Raw genomic sequence first — 25,704 nt, forward strand, 5'->3', positions numbered from 1 at the left:
TTCCAGGCGTGAAAAGGGCCCAAAGAGGAATTGCCAACTTTGTGAGAAGAATGAACGAAGGGTACCCTCTCTGCTTGTAAAAACACCCTGGCCGGACCTCACGTTGCAATTTTAGCAGCACGCAGGAAATGTCCCAACAGCAGAATGGCACTGCGCCAGTGTCTACTTCGGCTTCCTCCCCCCCTCCCACAGTGCGGACTTTCAAACGAGCCGCCGTGGCCTGCAAAGCATGCAACCTCCGCAAGGTGAGGTGCACTGTCACGTTATCTGGGCCACCATGTGCCAACTGTTCCGTCGATGGGATCACCTGTGAGGTCTTGAGTCGCAAGAGGCGCCGGTAAGATATCTACCCCCAGCTGTGAATATTTGCAAGGTTGTATGGTACTGATTAAATAGCAATTCGGACCAACTCCCCATCAACATTGCCGGCGGCGAAGCCAGTGGTGAGAACACGCTAATCAGTAACCCACAAAGTGGTTATTCTCGAAGACGCCTACCAGGGGCCCAGGATCCGGGACATTGTATGGTTGCATTGGAAAACGGGGAGAAAGCCGATACCGAGCGTGTTACTTCTGTGCCACCTGAACAGCATCAACAGACCCACGTCGATGACGGTCCGAAGCCGTCAACTCCCAAAACGCTGGCCGAGACACAAATATTGGACAGAACATCTACACGACCAGACCAGTCCTATGATGCTGTGAGATCATTGCCTCCGACCAACGATCAGCGGATACCGGATCCGTCCGACGCTACCGAAGACAGCTCCGCGTATGCCGAAACGCTAGAGGGCAGTAAGAGCCACCAAGATGGCTGCGTCCCCTTCTATCCAGGTAAGATCCTTGTACTGCCAGAAGTTTGAGCATGAGTTTGGAAACTCATTCGAAATCGTACTGCAGGAGATCAGCGTGGACCTGCGTTCTTGATCGATATTTGTGAGCCAAACAGGCCCTCCAAGGACAACCATTTCATGGTGCCTATGCCGTCAATCAAGGCACTCTCACCAGAAGATGTCAATTATCTTAGGACAAAAGGCGCCTTCACACTTCCTCCGGCCCATATTCGTGAGGCGATGATTAGGTGTTACTTCCACTATGTCCATCCATTTGCGCCGATTCTGGACGCGGATGAGTTCATTACCCAGTATGAGAAGGGACGGAAAAGCCTTTTGCTACTATGGAGCATGTTCATCGCGGCGGCGAGCGTTAGTATATCGAAATCATATGTCATTCAGCAACGCTGACCTAGCCACCAGTTTGTCGATGACGGCTTTTTGACTGAGGAGTTCTTTTCGTCGAGGAGAGCACTAAAGAGGGCCATGTATCAAAGAGCAAAGGTAGCAGCTGCCTGTCTCTCTTCCACCGTCGACCCATTCAGTGACTAACTTTTTCCACAGGCTTTGTACGATGCGGACTATGAAAAGGATAAGGTGACGCTAATTCAGTCAGTTTTTCTCATGGGGCACTGGTACACCAGTACAGACGACAGAGCTGGGCCGTGGCACTGGCATGGCATTGCCATTAGCCTCTCGCACACTATCGGTCTCCATCGTCTACATATGCCGACAAACCAAGGGAACTCACAGGGAAGCAAGCCTCTCTGGCGACGTCTGTGGTGGTCGTTGTACACTCGTGAGGTATGGCTATCGCTAGGCCTGGGGAGACCGATGAGAATCGCTCTCGACGATTTTGATACACCCATGCCCGCTGCTTGTGATGCAGATTTAATCTCACCAGATGTCGAAGGGAGCGTTGGTCGAAAGTATCTACCCGAAGAACTCGGGATATTGTTCGATACCTGGCTTGCTTTTGTTGGATTGACCACCACCCTTAGCAACGTCCTGGCAACTAATTACCGGGCCAAGGGAGACAAGCCATCAAGAGCTGATATAGAGCGCAGTGAGAGCAAAATCCGGACCTACCAGCCTAGGATACCGGAAATTGAGCATCAGGGGAAAGTGGTTGTGTCCCATATGTACCAGTTCAAGCTCTACCTTGAGTAAGTCAGCGTCACATCGATACCTAAAGAAAACTACCTAACGGCATTGAAGAACTTGCATCATCGTTCTCTATCGGCCATTTATTCTCGATACCCCGAAAGAGATTCCCGCTTTCGACCAGGGAAGCTGGAGAACCTTTGCGTGTCAGAAAACGAGGACTGCTGCGTCCAATGCAAGCGCTGCCATGAACTCTATGATGGCAATGGATCTCATCCGCCTCTGTCATACGCTTACGTATGAGTATTCTCCCCATGCGTTTGACAATTACTAACACAACCTTCAGAGTTATTGCTCTAGTCCCCCGATGCAAATACACCTCTTTGAATCAACATCTTCAAAGCCAATGGCACGCCAAATGGGCAGGCACAACCTTGCTCTCTGTATGCTGGCTATGAATGAGCTTCGAAAGTACTACATATCTGCAGAGGCATCGTACAAGCTTTTTGAAACAGCAATTGACAAGATCGAGCACCCAACACTGTACGAAGAGTACCAGCAGTCTCCTGTGGCCCTGACACCAGATAACAGTGCATTTACAAGCTGGCCCGACGGGTACGGTCTGGAGACCGCGGGGATCATCTCGGACGTGTGGAGTCCGCTGCCAAACGCATACACAGACAACACCTCGCTTTCTGGAACTCAGTGAGTTTTGTTTTAATGTGCAGCGGCGAGACTGATAACCAATATCTACAGCACCAACTCGTGGTTAGACATTCAGACGATGGACAGACCCTGGACACTTGATGATTCCAGTGTGCCATCCAGGTGAAAGGAATGGACCTTATGACTTGGTAATTACCCTATGGCCTTTTAGGCAGTTCAGCACACCTTGCTGTCACGTAAGCTTGGCTTCAGCTTTCACCTAGACCCGTGTACACCCAGTACACTTTGTTACATTCGCAGGCTTTACCTAACGCCAAGTCAACTCATCAAAGTAACTGTTTGGAACAATTCACGGTACCATTGATCACTCCGGTGGTCGTCTAGTTTGCCAAGTCGGCTTTCGGTCAGATACAACAAACGCGAGCTGTGTTAACTCAAAGCAAATGTCAGCGCACCGAGATTGTGTTCAACACGGAAGGGATTCGAAAGCCCGAGTCCTCGGTCACTATCCTTTCTTGGCCCTGGCCGCCGTGGCCCCACATCTTGCCGAGGTCGGCAAACCGAGGTGCCTCGGCTTTGAATCAAGGCACATGCGAATGTCTGTCGACCAACCACTAATGGACATAATTAGGTCTTTGGTCTTAATGTTGACGGGAATAGGCAGTAGGAGGCGTCAAGACTGGACCGGAGATTTCAATTTGTGCAGATGTGCCGGAGCTTCCAGGCTGGGGGACAGCGAGAAGAGATGTGGGGTGGTTAACGTGCAAATGAGCAAATGAGCACCGCGAATCATTAACTCACGTTTTCGCAGTTACAAAGGCGCCAGGTCCTTTAGCCACGCCTAACATGAATTTGATATTTGAGAACCGATTGATAGGCCTGAAAGCGAATATCTATATTCGGCTACTCAGTATTGCTTTCTGCGGCTGCTGAGTCCTAGGCTCCAAAACACCAGGCCTGTAACGAACCACCTGGATGATGGAGAATTCAACGACAGTCCTAGAAACAGCATGGACCGAGGGATTGAACCCCCGGAGAGAAGAAAATTCTGAAATGCTGCATTTGTGAGTGAAAGAGCTTGAAGGTTTGTAGCAATGTCGAGCTTTGAAAGCCGTGGCTCAGCCATAGTCACTCACCTACGTCCTAACGCCAAATGTTTGCCTTGGGTCTCTTTTCCGAGTCTCACCAAAGGCGAAAAATGGAACGGGGGGGTGTTTCTTTTCTCGTCAAATTCTTCTGCAAATCTTGTTTTTACTTTTCATGATGTTAATCAAAACCCCCCACATTGCCTTTGAAACCGAACGAGTTGAAGGTCATTGAGTCCAAATTGTGTCTCCTGCGATGTGTCAGAGCAGCAGATGATTTTGCTTCTCATCAGTTTAGTGCCGATGATGGATGTGCTCCCTGTAATGTCACCGGGAGGCCAGGTAAGAAAAGAAATCAGTTGTAAGCATGTGGTTGGCTTTCGACAGTCCAACTAGTTTTGGAAAATATAAAGCTTCAAGAGACTCTATCGTCAAGCCTCAACGAGCGAACGACATGTTGAGTTTGATGTCTAGTTAAGCAACTCGAGTGGCGGTATAGAGCATAGAGATCGAGTTAAAATCGGCAGCTGAACTCCAACATCGAGACCAACTCAGCCGTTTTTTAGAAAGAGACCAGAGTCTAGGACCACCCAGAATAATACGAGGATGACATTTGCTTCTAGAAGCTCTGATTTCTTGTCGAAGTTGTCCCTCCCTTAGTAACTGTGAGGTAGTTCCTACAAAAAAGAACTTACTGTTGTTTTAAGGGTCAGGTTTCTTCTTGCATTCATCTGCAGCCAGACAGAAAGCCTCCCCTCGAAGCTGCTAGGTCTGCGAGGCTTGTATCTCATGGCCATCTCGTTGATCCCTTCGTCTCTCTTAACATATCGTCCATTGCTAGATATGTCTTCAAGATGGAAAAAGTTGCTACCCCTTCAAGCGATTCTGCGTAAACAATCACAGCTTACAGCCCCGAGATGAACCTGACATCACCAAGGTCGAAAAACTAGTTATCCGTTCCGCAGCTACAGTCATGATGGACTAAGTCAATAGCCGTTTCGACCCGAGCGAGCCTAGCTTTGGTTGATACACCGACTTTTGAGGCCGTATAATTCCAAGGTCACGGAGTTGCTAGGGCGACACGGTCGAACTCGATGTCATTGCCCATGGCGCCTGCTTAGCTCTGGATAATCGTTGCCAGGGGTTCCCCGGGGCGAACAAACTACAGTATATTAGAGTTGGCCCTTATTGTGGACGACATGGTTCGATTTGTCGCAACGCATTGAATGTGGAGTTTAGGAGTATGTATATAGCGCGGCAACTAACAGCCAACTCAATCGACATGTCTACTTATTTCTCACAAAAATATCAAAAAAACTCCACTGATCGACTCTTGTTCCAAATTATACATGTATCGTAGTGCTGATCATGATACATACATAAACTGCACTATGAGTTGTCGCAGATCAAGTACAAAGTTACAATTGGTTCATCAATATGTACGCTTCTGCCAGAAATACCGCTGCAGCTTGCGTTAAGGGCAGAAGTCACTTCGTCTCACAAAACCAAACCAAACCAGGGCAAGTGCTGACAGCATTACTAACAAATTTCCGCCTCCTGCATTGCGTGGCTTTTGTGCTGACTTATCAATTGCTTGCACGTATGCGTTCTGGGGTTGGATCCATTTCTGATTTGCGTGGTTGCAAACTTAAACACTCACCCACTTAGGACGCGATGCTAAGAAACCAATTTGGTGTTGATGCGTCATTGTGTCTCTGTTCCCCGCAGCCTGCCTGATAAAAGCGAGAGTCATGTTCAGAAATCAGGGCTGGTGGGCATTTACTAGTCGGTGATGTGAAAATGGCCAGTCTCCATAGACTGCCCAACGCGCGGCCGACAATGATTTCTCAACGAAAGCCTCGCTGCGGATTGACGCCGTGAGCGAGACGTCCGCGGCATCAGTGGAATGAAGCGGAGCGGAAGGGCGTTCAGTTTGGTTTGCCCAACGGAGCGGGATGGGGTAATTTGGCGCCGGCACTTGATCTTGACTTCGCCGCACATCGGCATCTGTCATCGTTGCGCCTACATGCAGGATCTCGGCCGTACTCCTTGACAGCCTTAAGATTAGACCCGACGGGTTGGTGGCCTGGAATGGGCTGTTGGTTTGTGGGCAGATTCACAACGGATGGTCTAAAGCTTCGGCAAATTCGGCCCAAATCTCACTGTAAGCATCTTCTAATCAGATGAATCGCCGTTTTCGTGGCTAGAATCCTAGGAAAGTCAGTGGTTAAGACCGGTTCGCAAGGGGAGCACAGCAAAACCCCTGACTCACCGCCCAGCAGCCAATGTAACCTTGAGGAGTGTCAAGTCGCACAGCTTATTTCGTTCATTTTCCATAGGGCGGCATACAGTGATAGACGAGGGCAGGGGAAGCCGCGAAAGAACATGCTGTGGTACGCTGTAAGCACTGAAGCAAGCCGGTGCGGAATTGGGCTGGCGCCGAATGCCTTGTTTCACTAAAGACTGGGACCGACGGGATGGCCGACCTGCATCGCGTTCATCTTGACCACTGACGCAGCCGGGATTGGCCCACCTCACGACAATGGTTAGCCTGTGGAAAAGCGGACAATGAGTAATCTTTTTTTACGGGCATGATATCAGCGTTTATCCTTGTGCTCCACGCATGATGATGGGACCGAGGCATAACGCCAAACAGCGCCCAGAGATTGGCCACGCATGGGGACTCTGCCGATTTTCAATTCTGAATATTATCAGGCCTTACCCCTCTGTGTGTTCTTTTTTGCTCTCCATTGGGTCATGTAAGAGTGCATCTGGCTTATCTTGTCAGTATTCACACCGCACACAATATAAGTAACCGCGCACACACACACACACACGCGCGCGCGCGCAAGACCACAAAACATGTCAGAAACAGTACCTATTCCTGAGCCCCCTGGGCTGCCTTTCTTGGGCAACATCAACGAGATTGACCAGGAATTCCCCCTGGGATCCATGATATCTCTCGCTGACCAGTATGGTGAGATTTACCCTGACCGAGCCCCCTAATCGATAAGCCACAGCTAACATTGCGCTAAGGTGAGATCTACCGATTGAGATTTCCTGGGCGGTCCGTCGTTATGGTTTCGACCCGTGCGCTAGTGAATGAGACGTGCGATGAAAAGCGGTTCAAGAAGTCCGTAAACCAGGCCTTGAGCGTAAGTAGCTCCTTATTGAGCCTATGCCATACTCGATTATGATCTCTGACGTCAATAGGAAATCCGAAATGGGGTGCACGACGGACTTTTTACGGTAAGTTCCGGTAATGCGGCGGTGCGCCGGACGACTCGATGTTGACCGCGAATATAGGCAAGAATGGGCGAGGAGAACTGGGGCATTGCCCATCGCGTACTCATGCCCGCCTTCGGCCCTCTGTCAATTCGTGGCATGTTTGATGAAATGCACGACATCGCAAGTCAATTAGCATTGAAGTGGGCGCGTTACGGGCCAGAGTCACAGATCACAGTGACCGATGACTTCACGCGGTTAGCACTCGACACACTAGCCCTGTGCTCAATGGGTTACCGATTCAACAGCTATTATTCGCCTGTTCTCCACCCTTTCATTGAGGCCATGGGTGATTTCCTGGTCGAGGCCGGCAATAAGTCTCGACGTTTGCCGCTGCCTTCAGTTTTCTACAGCGCAAAAGACCAAAAGTTCGCCGACGACATCGAGACTCTGAGAAGCACAGCGAGAGAGGTTCTGGAGTCAAGGAAGGCTGGCAAGAATGACCGTCGCGATCTGCTTACGGCCATGCTTGAAGGCGTCGACTCAAAAACAGGGAAAAAGATGACAGATGAAAGCATTATGGACAACCTCATCACTTTCCTCATCGCAGGACATGAGACGACATCAGGATTGCTATCCTTCGCATTTTACCAATTGCTCAAACACCCGGAGGCGTATCAGAAAGCGCAACAGGAGGTAGACGCCGCTGTTGGAAAGGGGCAGATAAAGGTTGAGCACCTCTCGAAGCTGCCTTACCTCAATGGTGTACTCCGCGAGACCCTACGCGTCAACGCAACAATCCCCCTCTTCACAGTTGAAGCTTTTGAGGACACTGTACTGGCAGGAAAGTATCCTGTCAAGGAGGGTGAGACTATTATCAACTTACTTGCTAAATCCCACCTTGACCCTATGGTCTTTGGCGAGGACGCTAACGAATTCAAACCTGAGCGCATGATGGACGAGAACTTCAACCGCATCACTAAAGAGTTCCCCAACTGCTGGAAGCCTTTTGGTAACGGCATGAGAGCCTGCATCGGTCGCCCGTTTGCATGGCAAGAGGCCCTCCTCGTCATGACGATGTTGCTCCAGAACTTCAACTTTGTCCTGGATCCGAACTACCAATTCGGCATCAAGCAGACCCTCACAATCAAGCCCAAGGACATGCATATGCGTGCCATTCTCCGTGATGGCCTGACGCCCACCACCCTTGAGCGTCGCCTCGCTGGCCTCGCCGAGCCGGAAAAGACGCCTGGGCAGATCAAGAGCAACGGAGCCTCTGAGAGTGACGGTGGGATGCCGTTAACAATTCTTTATGGCTCTAATAGCGGTACCTGTGAGGCTCTCGCACAGCGTGTCGCTTCGGATGCGGCGTCTCACGGTTTCCGTGCGACTAAGATCGATTGTTTGGACAGCGCTAATGGCAGTCTGCCGACCAATCAGCCCGTTGTCATCATCACAGCATCCTACGAGGGTCAGCCCCCTGACAATGCTGGGCACTTCGTAGCATGGATCGAAGGCCAGGACAAGGCCAAGGCACCGCTCAAAGATGTGTCATACGCCGTCTTCGGTTGTGGTCACAAGGACTGGGTTCAAACCTTCCATCGCATCCCCAAGCTAGTCGATACAACCCTCCAGCAGCTTGGCGCAAACCGACTTGCTGATCTTGGCCTCACAGACGCGTCGACTGGGGAGGTTTTTACGAACTTTGAGTCCTGGGAGGATGAAGTGCTCTGGCCTGCGCTGACAAGCAAGTACAAAACTACCGCCGCTGAAGACAGCAAGTCCAAGGGTGTGGATGTTGCCATTAGCAACCCAAGAACCTCGACTCTTCGCCAGGATGTCAGGGAGGCCACAGTCACTAAGACTGCGACGCTCACCAAGGGTGGCGATCCCAAGAGCATCAAGAAACACATTCAAATCAAGATTCCAGACGATATGGCATACACCGCAGGAGACTACCTTGCCGTTCTCCCGATTAATCCCAAGGAGAGCGTGCATCGCGCCATGCGAAGATTTCATTTGGCCCGCGATGCTCATCTTAGCATCAAGACCGATGGTCCTACGTCCCTCCCAATCGATAGCTCGGTCCCCGCCAACGATCTTTTGGGCTCCTATGTTGAACTCTCACAGCCTGCTACAAGAAGAGTAAGAAAATTTCCCGTGATATTTATTCATCATTGATTTCCTTTCTGTATGGCCGCTGACGCCTTTGATAGAACATGCTCGCTCTTGCCGAGTACGCCAAAGATGAGGACACCAAGGCTGAGCTGAGTCGACTTGCGGGCGATGCCTATGCCGACGAGATCAGCGGAAAACGGGTCTCTGTTCTTGACTTGCTTGAACGCCACCCCTCTATCGATTTGCCTATTGGTGTGTTTTTGTCAATGATGCCGCCAATGCGTGTTAGACAATAGTGAGTCACTTTCCGTGTCCCTTTTCCCGCATAGCAAAACATGTCCTAACATGACCCAGCTCCATCTCCTCTTCACCGATGGCAAACCCCAACTACGTCACCCTCACCTTCTCTGTCCTTAACGAGCCCTCACTTTCAGGACAAGGCCCTTACATTGGTGTTGCCTCATCCTACCTTGACTCCCTTGATGAAGGCGATTCGCTTCATGTCGCCATCCGCCCGTCACATGCTGCCTTCAGCCTTCCCACTGATGCCGAACGGACGCCTATGATCTGTGTGGCTGCCGGCACCGGCCTTGCTCCTTTCCGCGGCTTCATCCAAGAACGCGCCACTATGCTCGAGGCAGGCCGAACCCTCGCGCCCGCCTTGCTTTTCTTTGGCTGCCGCTCGCCCGACCACGATGACCTGTACCGTGAGGAGTTCGACAAGTGGGAAGCTCTTGGCGCCGTTTCAGTACGCCGTGCTTATAGTCGCGATTGCGATAAGAGCGAGGGCTGCAAGCACGTCCAGGACCGGATGTGGCATGACCGCGAGGAACTTGTTGCACTGTGGAAGCAGGGTGCCAAGGCTTACGTTTGCGGCTCTCGAGGTGTCGCCGAGTCAGCCAAGGAGACGATCATCAAGATTAAGGTCGAGATGGAGAAGGCCAAGGGTGAAGATACAGATGAAACCAACGTCAAAAACTGGTTCGAGTCTTTAAGGAACATCCGTTACGTTACGGATGTCTTTGATTGAGTAGCGCTAGGTATATCGTAGTACACGAGGTCTCGGCTACGGTTAGCATTTATAGAAGGGGGTTGGAGTTTGAGTGTTTAAATGAAAGATTATGCAGCACCAGACAGAGCAGCAAATTTCTATGTGCACTCATGGGTTGTGTGAGTCCAGAGATACCATGCCCTTCTAGTGCGCCGTAGCGTGCAAACTGCCTGAGCACAACAAGTAAGGATCAGGCAGGAGAAACAACATGGATCATACTAAAATTAAGCAGGGTGCAATAGGTTAATAGAAAGCGGTCATAATTCGGCTGTTTGGAGATCCATCATGCACGTGTATGGTAAAGCTAGTTGTGTGAGTTGTGGGGAACCTGTCTTATGGCCAATCCTTTGCCATGATCCCATAACAGTTTGACTCATGTAAAGTTAGAACTTATAACAAGACCTTTGTTTAAGGTCTGGGCTTTCGCATCCTGAGTATATTACCGTCTGCACATCCTATGATAACGAATACCTGTTTTTAGGATGTGAACATCCAGCAAACAAATGTTCAGAACCAGGAGTGTGCTTAGCACTGATGGACACCAGCACTTCACCGTTCGACATATAAACATACTCGCAGACCTCTAATATCCGGGAGGCATATGTCCAAATTAAAAGCCGTTTTGACTTTATCCACTGAACTTAAAGATTTCCCGGCGTTCCGGGTGTGAGGTAACAGGCTTGCCGACGCAGCTCAGCCCTGAAGACTGTCATTCCGTAGCTAATGTACAGCTACCAATGCCGTAAGACAGATACAGTATACTTGGTGACCTCTTAGACGTATTTCGGCAAAAAGATCCACCCCTTGGGTTGGATTTCTGTGCGGTGAACCACCTACTAGCAGAGGCCTGAAGCCTAGCCCGAGATCGCGTCATTGCATGACGAAAGAAAAGCGCGTTGAACGGGCTGCACCGCTAAATTTTTCTACTTCAAAGTTTTGAACAAAGCCTCCTGCGTTGTTCTAGCTTTGCGGTTAAGAAAAATAAAATGGGAATTGCTGCCATTGTAACCAAGTCTTATTGTTGTGCCCACCTTGAAACATCTCAGATGCATCTACTGTTCATAAAGCTATGTCCAAATCTTACTCGCTTCCCCGCACGATTCCCCGCTCGACAAGTTACTGCTGCCGAGGCATCGAAATAGGTAGTCTTTAAAGAATGAGTGGTTTAGCTAGGACGTGCTTCATCGTCCAATTACTTCTCGCTACCAGTGCTCTGGAACAACCTGAAATTCTGCGACCCTTTGGGTCTAGTTTAAGCAGCACAGCGTTTGGAAATTTTGTGGTAATTTGTAAAATTGTGATCGTATCAATGTGTCACAATGATGAAAATCATAACGTTGATGGGGAAATCCGACTTTTGACGAACATTGGCCCGCAGCATGATAATACATGATCTCCCAAAGATATGATCAAACGCCACAGACTCGTCGCAGTGTTGGCCATATCTGATAAATAAAGTAGTGATGCTATAACAATCCGGAAAATCGGACGTTCCTTGTAAAGCCCGATACTCGATATATTGTGGGCAATCGGCTAATACTGTTGGTCATCGTCTCATGTGCGGAGACGCATTTTTTCGACTTACTTTTCGCAATACGCAAGCCATCTAGGTCTTCAATGCTCGTTAGGCATTTTTCAGGGATTAATACAAGGGAATATACCACGAGCCAGACTTCCTGGTAGTAATTGGAAAGGATGTGTGCGTTGGCGGGGTCGAAAGCCTGGAACCTACGGCTGCTAAAAAGTGAAATGATACATTTGAGCAGCCGATCGAAAAGTTAGAATCCTCGACTCCGACCGAGGTAGCCGACGGTGAACCTCTGAAACAAATACCGTACGTAAGCCACCAAGCCTGTGAGTAGTACAAACTTTCACGGATACTAAGGACACTTCGTTATTTCCTCAGCATAATGCTTAGAAATACTATGATACGTCACATGTCGCCCCAGCTTTAGGTCTCAGGACCGAGGGACCGACTCTAATATATGAAGAGTTGTGTTCCCCTCCATTGCCCTAATGGTAGCAAAGCTAGCCTTCACTCTCTTCAATCTCGTTTTACGGTCTCTTATCAGCAAGAGCTACTATGGCCACATCTACTATTCAAGTTGCGGAGTCTCGTACTCGCTCTATTTGCGGACAACGCACTTTGCCCGCCATTATCGATGAAAGGGCAATCTACGAGCCTGACCAAACATGTTTCTCAACACCATACACGTCAGAGCCTCGAGATGGTTGGCGAAAAGTGACGCACAGAGACGTTGCGAATGCCATCAATTATGTTGCCCGTGTCATTCTTGATGCCTGCGGTACCCCAAGCCCCAACACTTTTCCAACAATTGCTTACATTGGTCCTAATGACGCGAGATATGCTGTAAGTCACTCCGAGTCAACAGTCAATCTGTTTTGCTAAGCCATACTAACTGAATCACTAAACAGGTCATCATGGTTGCCGCTGTTAAAGCAGGCTTTAAGGTATATGCTAAGAATGTATTAGACTTGTGACAGACAAGTTGACACAACTGCAGGCCCTTTTTGTGTCCCCAAGAAATCCGATCGAGGCCCAACTGAACCTATTCAAAATGTCCGACTGCCGAGTGGTGGCGCGTCCTCAATCACATCAATCGATTACCGAATTTTGGTTAAAGCATTGGGACATGAAGCAGCTTGAGATAGAGCCACTGCATGATATCTTCTCGAAGCCACAGTTTCCTAAAATCCCATATACGAAGACTGCAGCCGAAGCAGAGTGGGATCCTTTTCTTGTCCTCCACACCAGTGGGAGCACTGGACTTCCCAAACCTGTCGTAATCAAGCATGGATCTATTGCTTTGACAGACGCCCTTCACTTGCTGCCGGAGTGGAATGGAACGTTACCCGTAGCTCAGGTAACGGAGAATGCAGCAACAAAGCATTTCAGCCCCAGTAAGTGCCTGAATCTTAGGCAAGTAACTTTCCCAATCTTTGCTTACTGTTCTAGTGCCCATGTTCCACGCCGGTGGCGTTTACGGATTCATTGGCACAGCAATCATTAGCGGCAAAGAAATTGTCTTTCCCCCACCAGATCGACCATTGACCCCTGATCTCGCTATTGAAGTCATCCAGGTGACAGGTGCAACAAGTGCAGGATTGCCTCCGTCACTTCTGGAAGAGATGTGCCGCCGCCCTGATCACATTTCCGTATTGAAGCAGCTCAACTTTCTCGGGTTTGGAGGAGGTAAGAGGCTTTGCAAACTTCCAGCCGGCTTACGGATGCTAACCTCATCGAAGGTCCTCTAAACAAGGAGGCCGGTGACATTTTGTACAAACAGGGTGTATCGTTGATCAACATCATTGGTGCTACAGAGTCTGTTTACACATTCTTTGGTATCCAACAGATCCCAGAACTAACAGTTGCAGAACCCTGCCCTTTGTCATTTACCACCAGAAAACCCCAGAGCTTTGGCAATATTTCATTTATAATGAAGAGCTATGTGGTATTGAGTTCCGCAAGGCAGTGGCAGAGGACGATGTCTACGAAATGGTAATCACCAGGAAATCGAAGCATCTTCCTGTCCAGGGCGTTTTTTACACGTTCCCGGAAAAAGAGGAGTACAGAACTAGCGACTTGTACCAGCCACATCCGGCGCTACCTCACCATTGGAAGTTCCACGGCCGCGCTGACAACATTTTGAACCTATCAAACGGCGAAAAGCTAAATCCTGTTGAGATGGAAGAAATCATAGCCGGGAATCCGGCAGTCAAAGCTGCTGTAATTGTTGGAGCTCAGAAATTCCAGCCAGCCTTGATCATTGAGCCGGTTGTGCAGCCGAAATCTGAGGAGGAAATAGAGGATTTGATTGAGCGTGTCATGCCACAAGTTGCAGAGGCGAATGCAATCATCGGTAAGTACAAGGCACTGAGAAGAAAAGTCCCTCCTGTTGTTTAATGGTCTATGTCCTGTACTTGGAGGTTGTAGGCTGACAAGAGATACAAAGCAACCCATGGCCGAATTGTGAGACACTTAATCACTGTTTCCAAGCCAGAAAAGCCATTTTTAATGGCTGACAAGGGAACTCTCAAGAGATCAGCGACCATAAAACTCTACGCCGACGAGATCGAGGAGCTTTACGCCAACCCTAGGGAGATCCCTCTATCCAAGGCGCGCCGCCTCGACGTCAGCTCCCAGGCCGCCCTTAGCAAGTCTATCGAGAAGCTTCTCCGAGAGCAGCTTGGTGTACCTCAAATAGATCCCAACACCGACTTTTTCGCCGCCGGAATGGACTCCCTGCAAATCATTGCCGCTGCGCGGTTCATCACGGCAAGTCTCCGCGCAACGAACAAGCATTACAGCGGCATGACTATCGAGGCCCGAGACGTGTACAGCCATGCTAGCCCCAACCACCTTGCCGGCCATATTCTGCAAGCCATTGTTAATGGAAATACGAATGGGAGCGCTGAGGCCGAAGCTCAGAGTTACAAGGTGATGGACGAGTTGTACCAGAAGATGACAAAAGATTTGGTCCGCGCCAAGCCAGCACGGCCCGAACCAGCCAAAGATCAGCAGACTGTTATTCTCACTGGTTCGACGGGCAACATGGGCTGCTACTTGCTTGATGAAATGATGCGCAACCCTCGCATTAAGAAGATCATCTGCTTCAATAGGTCCAACGACGGCGGCGCCGGGAAACAAGCAAAGGCCATGAGTGAACGCGGCCTGCAACAGCCAAAAGATAGCGGCAAAGTTGAGTTCTTCCACACCAACCTCGCTCAGACTAAATTGGGGCTCCCTGGGGAAGTCTACTCTCGTTTGCTCAAAGAGGCCGATCGTGTCGTCCACAACGCATGGGCGGTGAATTTCAATATGCCTCTCGAAGCTTTCGAGCCTCATATCAAAGGAGTCCGCAACCTTGCGGACTTCGCAGCCATGGCTGATAAACGTCTAGTGATGGTGTTTGTGTCAACCATTGGCTCGACTAGTAAGTGGCATCCAAGTCGAGGACCGGTTCCTGAAACGTCGTTGCGTGAATATGGCATCTCGGGGATGGGCTACGGCCAGAGCAAGCTTATCTCCAGCTTGATCCTTGAGGATGCCGCCAATATCGGAGACTTTCCGCTTGCGGTCGTCCGCGTAGGACAGATCGCTGGACCGCTTGCCAAGGACGGTGCTTGGAGCCGCCAAGAATGGCTTCCTTCCATCATTGCGAGCAGCCTCGTGCTAAAAGCTCTGCCCAACCACCTGTCAGGAATGAACACGCTTGCATGGGTTCCAGTTGAGACGATGTCGAAAATGATCTTGGACATTGGAGGGCTCACAGAGGAGTCAAGAGACTACCACGAGGGCTACTTCCACGGCTGCAACCCGTCGACCACTTCATTCGACAAGCTAGTCCCTTCGATCCAACAGTTCTATGGGAAGCACCGACTTCCTGAGCTCATCAGCTTCAAAGAATGGGTCGATAGACTAGAAGTGAGCCGTATTTCCAAGCAAGCACTTGGGGCCGATCGCAACCCTGGATTGAAGCTTGTAGACTTCTATCGGGGTGCTGCGTCTGTTGGGGATGACGTTCCGAATACGAAGATTTATGAGACTCGAAAAACGATCTCGTGCAGTCCTTCATTACGCTCGGTCGGACCTGTTACCCCTGAATTGATGGTTCACTGGTGCAAGCAGTGGAAGTTTGAGAGCCCCTCGGTTCGTGTCGGTCGATTGTAGAGAGGAATGGATCGTACCTCAAATTGACAACTTTAGGATCCGTTGATTCCGTATGCACAATCGGAATTCTAAGCTTGAGCACTAAGACATGAATTCAAAGGAAGACTAACTCATTTTAGCGTCAATCTCATTTGTCGGTGAGCATCGGATTCCGCACTCAAGGAGTGCACAAGTATTGCGCGTCCGAGAAACTACTACTTCGTGTAACGTGCCCCTTGACGCCTCGTCACCTTTCAGGCTCATTAGTGTCAAGGATGTAGCTACCTGAGCAGCCTCGTTAACTCAAATCACTATAAACCACTTCTTTCCATATTCGCACCCGCTTCTGGATTTATAGCTTTGATCATGCGTTTCTGCGTCGCATCACGATTACAGACTCTGGCTCGAATTTGGACATGAAGTTCATATCTGGAAGGGATTTAGATCTGCAATATTACATTAAAGATTGTTTCGTGCCACAGGTACTATACGCTGATCCACCTTGCCATCCAAGTGCCTGTGATCTGCTTGGCCTCATCGACAAGACCGAGATCGAGTAACATCTGCACCGTACCACGAGTCGAGCTTTCAAGAGCACTGAAAACCCAAGAGTGAGTGAAACTGGTATGTTCGCCAATGAAAACGGTGTTAAACTCCGTTTGCCAGAAAGCCGGCAGGTAGAGCTGTTGTTGAGGAACGATAGGCACGGCAAAGGCACCAGCATGGTGCTCGTCCTGCTCCCAGCAGTGACGCTCGTAATTGCCCGTCCACATCTCGTCGGCGATGGGCCCGTGGATTTCAACCATGGCTCGCTGGATATACGCGATGTGCTCCTCGACTGGCATTGCGCAGCTGACAACTGCGTCCGCATCAGGGGCGTAAGATGTGAGCATGACTCCAGGGCCGGTTCCGTTAATGTTGTAGGACGGATAGCAAATTTGGCCGATGCCGTAGATGTCAGTTCGCCCGCAGCCACCGATGATAGGCTGATCTAAGTGCTCCCAGAAACGAGTCTTATACTGCATGGCAACCTTGACCGCACCGAGGAAGACGGTGCGCTCAATGGCTCGACGCATCAAGCTAGAATGAGGCGGCAGTTCCCAATACTTAAGGAGGTTGAAAGGAACACTGTTGAAGACGAAGTCAAACTGCTCAGTAGTAGTGTTCTTGAGCCAAGGGTTGCTACCAGTCTCACGCCATGTCACATTGAGGTTCTTGGAGTCCTCGTTGTACTTGACGCTGAAAACCTTCGTCTTGTAAGAGATTCGGCCCTTTACGATGTTTTCAAAGGCAGCAGGTAGACGGCTGATTCCACCATCCACGGTGCGCCACTCGTTAGCAAGGAAATATACTGTCTCAAACTCCCACATAGGCCAGACAATGTTAGACGGAGTAACCTCGTCGGTCACGTTCAAGTCAGTCTTCATAACGTAACGAAGGTACTCGACCTCGGAGAAGTCGAACATGCCAGTCTCGACAGCCTCTTTGTGAGCTTTGAAGACGTTTGTTGCATAGAACTTGGCTCTCTCGGGTGTCAGAGCTTTGAAGTCGTCCAGAGCCTCAGTGGCCTCTTTGGCAGCCGTGACATTGGAGTACGTGGCATTGGTCATCAGCGAGGGGTCGGCAGCGATCTCCTTGCGACCCGGGACGGTTCCGTCCGGACGGCGTTTCTTGGTTGCGACAGGAGCATTGTCGGAGACCTGAATCCATGGGATAAACTTGACTTGAAGAGAAGGGTCGGCCCCAGCGTTGGCATTGATTTCATTCAGCACGTCGGCCAGTTGGTAGATCATCTTCTGGTCGTTTATGGGGTACGTCTCGTTAGTCTCGGCATCGTGGATGGTGTGCGGAAATCGCATGGGACCGAGCTCATGATGCTGGTGGTCATCAGGAGTAGTCCCGTTGAGGTAGGTGGTACGAATGCGTCCGCCGGTCCTGTCGGAGGACTCTAGAATTTTCCAGTTGTGTATGCCAACTGAGTCGAGCAGCAGCTGCAATAGGAATTAGTCTCATCATCTGGAAAGCCTGGTAAAGCAACTAATCACTTACACCAGTGTGTAGACCGGATATGCCAGCTCCCAATATGCCGAACGTCTTGTTTTTAACTGAAGCAACAAACACGTCATCGGGTTGCTTCTGCTTGAGATATTCAACGCCGTCGAACCACGGGCCCATAGGATCCGTGGCTTCGGCAAAAGTCGCACGCTTCCTCGTCTTGCGGCTCATAACGACATGTTCCGTCGAACGGCCAACAAGCTGGTTGTCAACAAAGGCGTGCAAACAACCCGAGGAAACATCTTCGGGCACCAACCAGACGAATTTGGTAGGTCGTCGGTCGGTCCATTCCAGATGACGTTTAGCGGCTGGGTGCGAACCAATATGCGTCCGGCCAATTTCGTGGTGCGCTTCGAATGCGGCCCTCATGTCGCAAGCGCCGTACGAAACAGAGAGTTCGCCGTTCAGAGCGCCATTGTAATGGATTTTGATATTCTGAATACCGTTCCGCTCAACTATGAAAGGGCCTTGAAATGAAACTGTTTCGCGCAAGATGGGCTCTGCGAGGGTTGTCTGGCACAAAGTTGCCGCAGCAGTAAGGAGGGTTGACCACACAACAGCCATCTTGTCTTTTGAGGTAGCTTTGAAGGCAAGCAAACAGAAGACGATGACGACGAAGCCACTTGGGACGAAGGTGGATTGTTGAACTTTTATACCCACTGCCGACAGTCATTCACAACCCTTGGGGAAGTCCAAGAGGCTCATCCGAGTGAAGTTTTGACAAGCACCTTGATGGACATAGATTGAGGCTTGGTATCGCTCTGGAGTTTGGGCATCATCTATTTAAATTAAGTGACCACTTTGAGGCCGAGGTTCTGACGGTGCGAAGGCTTGGCCTCGTCAAGTTTTCGGCTCGTAATGTGCATAGTCGGGTACCGACTATCAGGACCCAGCTCCGCTGTCACTGATACAGCGTGGGGTCTATGCCCGAAAACGGCGCGGCAAGTCCTCAGGAATGCGGAAATTCTAATCGCGCGTGTGTCATTGTCTGGAGTTCAAGGTTCTCGCTTCACGAGAAGTCATATCTTAGGTGCCTTGGCGGAAGGAACGGTACATGGCCCTAGACTTATTTGTTGTCCCGGCATCGGCACCGCGGGGAAGCCAGGATGAGAGAACCAACCATTGGCTCTCGCTCTTCAGCTCCTTATCATAGACCTTTCTTGGCCTTGATAACATTCTTTCGGCCTGCATGAAAACAGTCATTTTCTTGCAATAAACAATAGTAACACAAAGGAAAAAGGAAGCCAGTGAGCAAAAGGGGCATTTATTTCAGTTATGTTATGTAATATGTTCCAGTGTAAATCCAAAAGACATGGGTCGGAGGTGGACATCTGGAGGCCCGATGCCCTATCGGGCAAGTGCAAAGTGCCACCCCTCAAAAGCCTTCAATTCCCAAACTATCAGTCGCTGCTGTTGACTGAATTCTACTCGCTTGACCGACTTATAAACTTCGCTCAGGGTTCCATTGCATAGCTGTGTAAAGAAATGTTGGCACCATCTCCGAGCACTAACAACAGAGGCGGTATAATGGTGGATCGCGGTTTCAACGTGTCAAGCCAACTTGTCATCGCCAAGGAAACAAAATTGGGGTATAATAAGCCTAGATCTCTTGGCTGGAGATAAGCTATCTTCAAGTTCGGTGAGTACCTGCCGAGGGCTTGGTAATGCATCGGCAAAGACCAGTACTTTCCCGACGAGGAAAAGTCCTTGGCGCGGACTGCACCACCGAATGTGTTCATGACTGACTGAGTCCTTAGCGTTGAGAAAGACAGTGAGGTTTCCCGACTGAGAGGGGAGATGGTCCGGTCCATATTTTGTGAGGAAGTTCAGATGGTATTGCTTGTAGAGATTGAATCAGCGACGAAATTCTGCAGTTCTTGTAGGCTCAAGGGGTATGATTGATTCTATCAAATTGGAAACAATCTATATGTATCTTGTCGGTTGAATTTCACGAGAACATTCCTCAAATATCTTACTGTCGTTTGATAGAGTAAGTCTGGTACAAAGTATTAGTTGATTCAGAGTTAGCTATGCTAATACTAAACTAGGAAGGTGTTCCGCTTTGATATTGCTTCAATGAAGTTTTCTTTGAACCGCGTTCCAGGATTCCACTGACGATAAGTAGAAATGCGGGCAAACGATTCAACTAACAGCTCGGCATACTAAGATTCACATGATAGCCGTTTTCGTTGCGAATTGCAAGAAACAATCTTGTTAGGGCCGAAGTGGGATTTGCTAACCACGCAGAAACTGCTTCGTTCTGACAAGATATTAGCAAATACACCATGAACAATACTTGGTGCCGAGAAACAAAGGGAGAAACGCGGGCGGGGAAAGGAACAGAGGAGTAAAAAGGAAAATACCTTAATGAGCGCATCAAGTGGCAGCCTCGAGTATCTGTTCAATCAGGTGTAACGAAACTGCCGCATTCAAATAAATGTCTTGCTGCAGGCCTATCAGAGAAGTAGTTAATTCAGAGGAGGTCGTGTTTACACTTAAGATTGCTATGATCCTCTGGCTCATGGGGCCATTTAATGTTGGTATAATGTCCAATGACTCTCATTTACTGTCGATTTCGTCTTCAATAATATTTGCGCAGCCCATTCTGGGACCTTGCTGACGGGCATGCAAGTATGGAAACATCCCGGCCCGACGCGGCCGCGCCTCATTAAATTGGGTCTTACTGTAGAGAAACTCTGTTCCATAGGCGGCGCGCTCTTTAACAGAATTCTACTCAAATTTAAAGAACGTTTCCCCTGTGTTCCTCCTTAAATTTATCGCGATCTCGTGGTGAGTGAGTTGTCAGGCTCATAATAATGACGTAGTTGATTTCAGGAACACGCAGGAACCCGCGGTTCATAATCTGCTAGCGCGATCGAGCTCTGGTAGATTGTTTCTAATTTAATGCAGGTAACAAGAGACTATAGTTTGTAATGTCCTATTGGCAGGCAGACTCTGGTGATAACTGAAAGTCTTGAGGGATTCAACTTTGCCGGAAGTCCACTGGGTGGATAGGGAATATGTATTTGCTTCAGACTAGTCTTGAACGCGCTTTCAGTGTTTGCTCTTTGGACCCGCCCTCGAGCTCATTCTCGGACTTATGCTCAACTCCGTTTATCTGAGCCAGTGGGATTGGCGAAAAAGACGACAAAACAATATTGCGGCTGCATGGGTATAAGTGAAAACGCATGTTGCCCTTGACACTCACTCGTATATCAACTGTTTGAACGGGACAGGATCCAGACTGGAAGAGGCGGACGAATAGGTTGCATTTTAACAATTTCGCATCATGTTATTTACTGATGACGACAGAAACACGGACACCGTAGAGTGCCATTCGAAACCTACTGGGTGACAATGGCCGTGTTGTGGGCTTCCGAGTTATGCGAATCGCAGCCGAGCGGGACGCTAATTTAGTTTTTGTTTTTATTTCAGATAGGTTACTCGCGCACGTTCCGTTACGGCCTTGTTGAACCCATGCTGCGATACTGAGGGAAACGAGCTAATGCTTTCTCCGCCACGTTTCTGCCAGGGTATAACAACACAAAACATTCGCAAAGCCACAAACCGAGGGCCGGTGTCACGCCGCCCAGAGACTGCAAATGATTAAGCGCTTCCCTTACGGGTCAGGTCATTGGAAAACCCGCAACCTCTATTGTTGGTGCTACTGCGCCATGTGACAGTTGGGATGCCCCTTTCTCCGCTGGTTTGTTGGAGTCTAGGCTTGTCCAGGGGGGTGCCGCGATCGTCATCGGTGGAACCCAAGGCAGCTTTTAAAGAGGGTCGGGTGGCACAGCACATCCAAAGAGAGGCCTGGCGCCGAAAACTCGAAATGCATGACTACATGCTCTACATATACGAGGAATCATTAATCACACACACTAACATCGTGTTGTCGGAGAATAAGAAATTTAAGCTTTGATTCCTGCGCCATGGAAAGCATCGAAAGGATTTGAACACCAAGTGGGAGCATATTTTCTGCCAAGGTCCGGGAAGATCACGATGATCAAAGCCGACAAGCTTGCGGGAGTTGTCCGGGAAGCAGACAGCGGGCAATCGGGCCCACAGAATATCGAAATGAAACGGAGGCGTAATTACGCAGCTAAACCGGGAAGAGGGTTACATCCAACAAGCAGGAATTCAATAAAACTCCCGATACTTTGCCATCTGCTCACGGCGACCGTTTTCTCTCTTCCTTCCCGCCCCCGTGATCTTCGGTGTTTTGCGTGATCCCGATCGGCCTGTCACTCTTTTGATCAACTCACTTCCACTCTTTTCAACCAACTCCTACCGCTCTTTAACCGACGACGATCTCGCAGTCAATCCGCTCTTTCTACCGCCAGACTATAATAACGCGTACCCAAAGTCATCATAATGCCTGTCCGAGTTGCAGAGACGGTCAATGCGGCCGCGGCTCCAACCATCTCAGCGGTAGCCTTGACGACGACATTCACACCGCCCGCGCAATGTAATGAGAACCATTTGACGATGCTGGTTGGCGCTCAGGAGAAGATTTGGATCAACGAGCCCGTTCCCCTGCCCAACCAGACGATCTCATCGTGCTACCCTACGGAATGGCTTGGCGGATATCAGTCTGTTATGTCGAAGTCTAGCTCTATCGCGCCCTACATGAGCCCGTTGGTGTGTCCGGATGGTTGGAACACGGAGAGCAGTACTTGGGCGAGTGGCTACATTGCGTGTTGCGCGTCGTATGTCGTGCCTGCTGTCAATGTTGATATGACATGAAGAGTCCGATTGCTGATGATAAGGAATAACAGGGGTTTCACCTTCGCTGCGCCCTCGAAGGCCGCCGACACCGACCGCCCGGCCTACGGCGGAACATGTTACAGCAACTTCGACCTTAGTCAGACGGCCACTGTTACTGTTTACAATGCCGAAGAGCTGTCAACGACAATCGCGTGGGTGGCCACGACGACGCCCGCGCAGGCATACGCGCATCCTATCGAGGGAATTGCGGCCGACTACACACCGGGCTCGACCACAACCAAGACCAACTCTGCGGGTGTGGCTACCAAGACGGGAGAGAACGCTGCGTCACAACGGGGAGGCAACTCCAGAGCCGCTTTCGTAATTGGGGTCCTGCTCGCAAGTCTCATTGCGTGGTGACTTCGATGAGCGACGAGAAGAGTATGTTACGAGTTCAAGACCTTGGCTACGAGATGTAAGGGAGGGGCACCACGCTACGTCATAAATCACCAGGAAATAATGTTTCGAGATGCCTCCACCCATGTAACTTTCACTACCGCTTTCACTTCATTTAATTACAGATCCACTTTTACGCATTTTGCTACTCGGATAAGGTTGTCCGCTGAGGCAGTTGGTCCTAGCTCACAATGGTCAGACCCGGCTTGCCCGTTGTACTGTAGTGATGGGAACGCTTTTGAATACAGTTCGACTGTCACAATATACCGGTGACTGGAAAATAGTTCGAAATTGTCATGGCCATGTATGATTTTGCAATTGCAGATACAGCGATGCGCTTTACATGTTGATTACATACCAATAGTGGATTTGGCAACTATGTGGGCTGTGGTGATGGTCCCGCCAGGATACGAGAGCTAACCAGCGTGCTAGCCCAGATCTACATGTCACATCTGAATGGTACCGATCACTGGCCGATTATTCTTGAGATCTGCGCCAATGGTTGATACAGTAGTATCTGTCGTCCAGGGTGACTCTCGGTCTCGCTTTGCTAATTTTTTCAAGGAAGGTTCACCAAGACGTAAACATCTTTGCTTTGAGTTAGCTCTTTTGCCAATTCGTAGTGCTCTGCGACATCACGGCGTCCATATCGTGCCACTTGAAGATAACTATATCTGCTCCAATATAACACTTGCTTCACGGTAGGTATTACGGAATTATCCAGCGCTATGACCCAACACATAATACGTTGGGTTTCTGTATTTTGCTGAAATGCTTAGACTACTTTGTGTTTAATTACATTAGAGCTAAAAGCAGCTTTGTGCTCGCTGTTGCTACGGTATGTACGTAGTGGAAAGTTTGAAGCTGTAGGCGTGCGAACGTTAATTATCTGATCTTCATCGTCTCTTCACTGAAATCGTAAGGGCTGGAGGCGTAACTTGTTCGTTGATTTGCCCTTCGATAGTGATGTATTTGTCAGTAGAAGGGCATATGCGAGGTTGCCCCCGGAGATGGGGTTGGTTGTGACACCCAACGCCTGACCTTTTCTTGCCTCCAGTACCAGAGACTCTCAAATTTCATTGGCGCACAGTCTATAAGTAGCCAGAGGATTTCGTTGAAGTAAATGCAATCTTTCGTCCCTCAACCACGAACCCTTGTTCTTCGGAATTTCAGTCTGGAGTAGATTTCCGATAGTGAAACATCCTTAAAGGAAAACTGGTCTACATTCTCAGCAATGGCCAATAGCCGCTTGCTTTTGAAGTTTAGCTTGTCTTCGTCGAAAGTTTCCATGTTGGATATAACTGCCCGATATGACGAGATGGACTCCATGCTGTGGATCTTCCGTCCAGGAACCACAAACTTTATGTTCAGCTTATTTCATCTGAAGAGCAAACATCGTTTCAGTCTACTAACCCAAGTACGCTTTGATATCCAAGAGATGGTGTGTGGCCCGTGATGACTCGCCGACTGTTTCGTTTCACGTTCCAAGGATCAGGAACCGATGTACTGCCAGTCTTTCGTCGCAGGTCCTGATCTAAATGCGCACTAGAACAAACGTAAGGCTTTAAGCTTCATCCATTTTTGACATTGAAAAATATTTTGCTTTCGTAAGAGACTCCTTGTGCAACAGTGCCGAAACAAGACGTGGAACCATGTTGCCTGCACATAAACGGGCGAGTCGACAAACTTTCCAAAACCACGGGATCCTTCATTCAGCCCTGTTTTGTTCCAGCTATTTCCGAACAACGACTGATGTGAGAAGCAAATGTGGAAAGACTGAGAATCACTCCAAATTATCGGAAAGCGAGCGAAAAGGTAAGAAGGTGCATACTCCAGCTAGAGCAGGCAGTCGTGTCTCATTATCAGTAATCCAGTACTGTTACATGTAATCCCTAAAAGACCAGTCCACCCTTCAACATTGGAATATGTGCAAACGAGCGAATAAATTACTCCTCTTCCTCCTCCTCGGCCTCGACAGCCTCGACGGCGCGCTTCAACATGCGCTTGTACTGGCGCTCACTCTCGGTAATGGCGCGGGCCAGGTTGCGGCGAGCTGCGGCGGGAGTGTTGCCAGCCTGGGCCATCTGGACGGGAACGATACCGCCGAAGGGTCCGGCACGAGCTCCGTTCTGGCAACGGACCAGGCAGACGTTGGCCTGGCCAGCGACGGTACCAGTGCAAGTCTGGTCGGCGGGGATCTCAGCCTTGATGGGGAAGTCGGTCATGGCACCAGCCTATAGCTTGTTAGCTCATGTTGGTGTGATGCGTCAGATGCGAAGGCACTTACGCGATTGCGGGAGTTCTGGCCGGGAACGGTGACTGGGACGTTGATGTTGGTCCAGGAGGCACCGGTGGCATCAGCGTTGATCATGCAGTCGTAGGGGCCGGCACCGTCACCATTGACCTGGTGGACGGTCAAATCGAGAGTGCTACCAGGGGCAACCTGAGGAAGCATGTCACCAGTCGCACTCATGATGGCCTTGGTGCCAGCCTCCAAGTCGTTCTCACCACCGCCGGTGGTCTGACCGAAGGTGTCGGCGTTGGGACCCTTGAAGCGGGTGGAATCTTGCTGGAAGGGTGTGGCGCGAGTGCCGTCACGGGGAGTCGCGAGGTCAACACCAAGAGCCATGCCGGAGCCACCCAGCGTGCTGGAGGCGCCGATGATAGCACCGTGGCCAGCCACCAAGTTGGCGGCGGCGAGGATGGAAGCGGCAGCAACGGTCTTGAGAGACAT

At 49.9% G+C, this 25,704-nt stretch overlaps 6 protein-coding genes across 6 annotated transcripts; 4 read left to right on the forward strand and 2 right to left on the reverse strand.

The window, feature by feature from the left end:
- Positions 1 to 277: 277 nt before the first annotated feature.
- Positions 278 to 926, forward strand: ColSpa_11693 (uncharacterized protein; the record flags this gene model as incomplete). The annotated part of the gene is given in 4 exon segments (XM_049277905.1): positions 278 to 309; positions 397 to 443; positions 501 to 817; positions 834 to 926. The coding sequence occupies 4 exon segments, from the start codon at positions 278 to 280 to the stop codon at positions 924 to 926; spliced, it is 489 nt and encodes a 162-aa protein (XP_049133862.1).
- A 1,428-nt stretch (positions 927 to 2,354) lies between these two features.
- Positions 2,355 to 2,645, forward strand: ColSpa_11694 (uncharacterized protein; the record flags this gene model as incomplete). The annotated part of the gene is made up of 1 exon (XM_049277906.1): positions 2,355 to 2,645. The coding sequence occupies one exon, from the start codon at positions 2,355 to 2,357 to the stop codon at positions 2,643 to 2,645; it is 291 nt and encodes a 96-aa protein (XP_049133863.1).
- Positions 2,646 to 6,549: 3,904 nt separating this feature from the next.
- Positions 6,550 to 10,060, forward strand: ColSpa_11695 (bifunctional cytochrome P450/NADPH--P450 reductase; the record flags this gene model as incomplete). Its single annotated transcript, XM_049277907.1, has 6 exons — positions 6,550 to 6,664; positions 6,724 to 6,842; positions 6,901 to 6,936; positions 6,994 to 9,057; positions 9,129 to 9,325; positions 9,385 to 10,060. 6 exons carry the CDS (start codon positions 6,550 to 6,552, stop codon positions 10,058 to 10,060), a joined length of 3,207 nt encoding a protein of 1,068 aa, XP_049133864.1.
- Positions 10,061 to 16,237: 6,177 nt separating this feature from the next.
- ColSpa_11696 (L-amino-acid oxidase) lies at positions 16,238 to 18,371 on the reverse strand (the record flags this gene model as incomplete). Its single annotated transcript, XM_049277908.1, has 3 exons — positions 16,238 to 17,057; positions 17,271 to 17,743; positions 17,802 to 18,371. The coding sequence occupies 3 exons, from the start codon at positions 18,369 to 18,371 to the stop codon at positions 16,238 to 16,240; spliced, it is 1,863 nt and encodes a 620-aa protein (XP_049133865.1).
- A 3,810-nt stretch (positions 18,372 to 22,181) lies between these two features.
- ColSpa_11697 (uncharacterized protein) lies at positions 22,182 to 22,934 on the forward strand (the record flags this gene model as incomplete). The annotated part of the gene is made up of 2 exons (XM_049277909.1): positions 22,182 to 22,516; positions 22,586 to 22,934. 2 exons carry the CDS (start codon positions 22,182 to 22,184, stop codon positions 22,932 to 22,934), a joined length of 684 nt encoding a protein of 227 aa, XP_049133866.1.
- Positions 22,935 to 24,916: 1,982 nt separating this feature from the next.
- ColSpa_11698 (uncharacterized protein) lies at positions 24,917 to 25,704 on the reverse strand (the record flags this gene model as incomplete). Its single annotated transcript, XM_049277910.1, has 2 exons — positions 24,917 to 25,204; positions 25,258 to 25,704. 2 exons carry the CDS (start codon positions 25,702 to 25,704, stop codon positions 24,917 to 24,919), a joined length of 735 nt encoding a protein of 244 aa, XP_049133867.1.

Source organism: Colletotrichum spaethianum (genome assembly GCF_022836535.1).
Source record: "Colletotrichum spaethianum MAFF 239500 DNA, contig49, whole genome shotgun sequence".
Lineage (NCBI taxonomy): Eukaryota > Fungi > Ascomycota > Sordariomycetes > Glomerellales > Glomerellaceae > Colletotrichum > Colletotrichum spaethianum.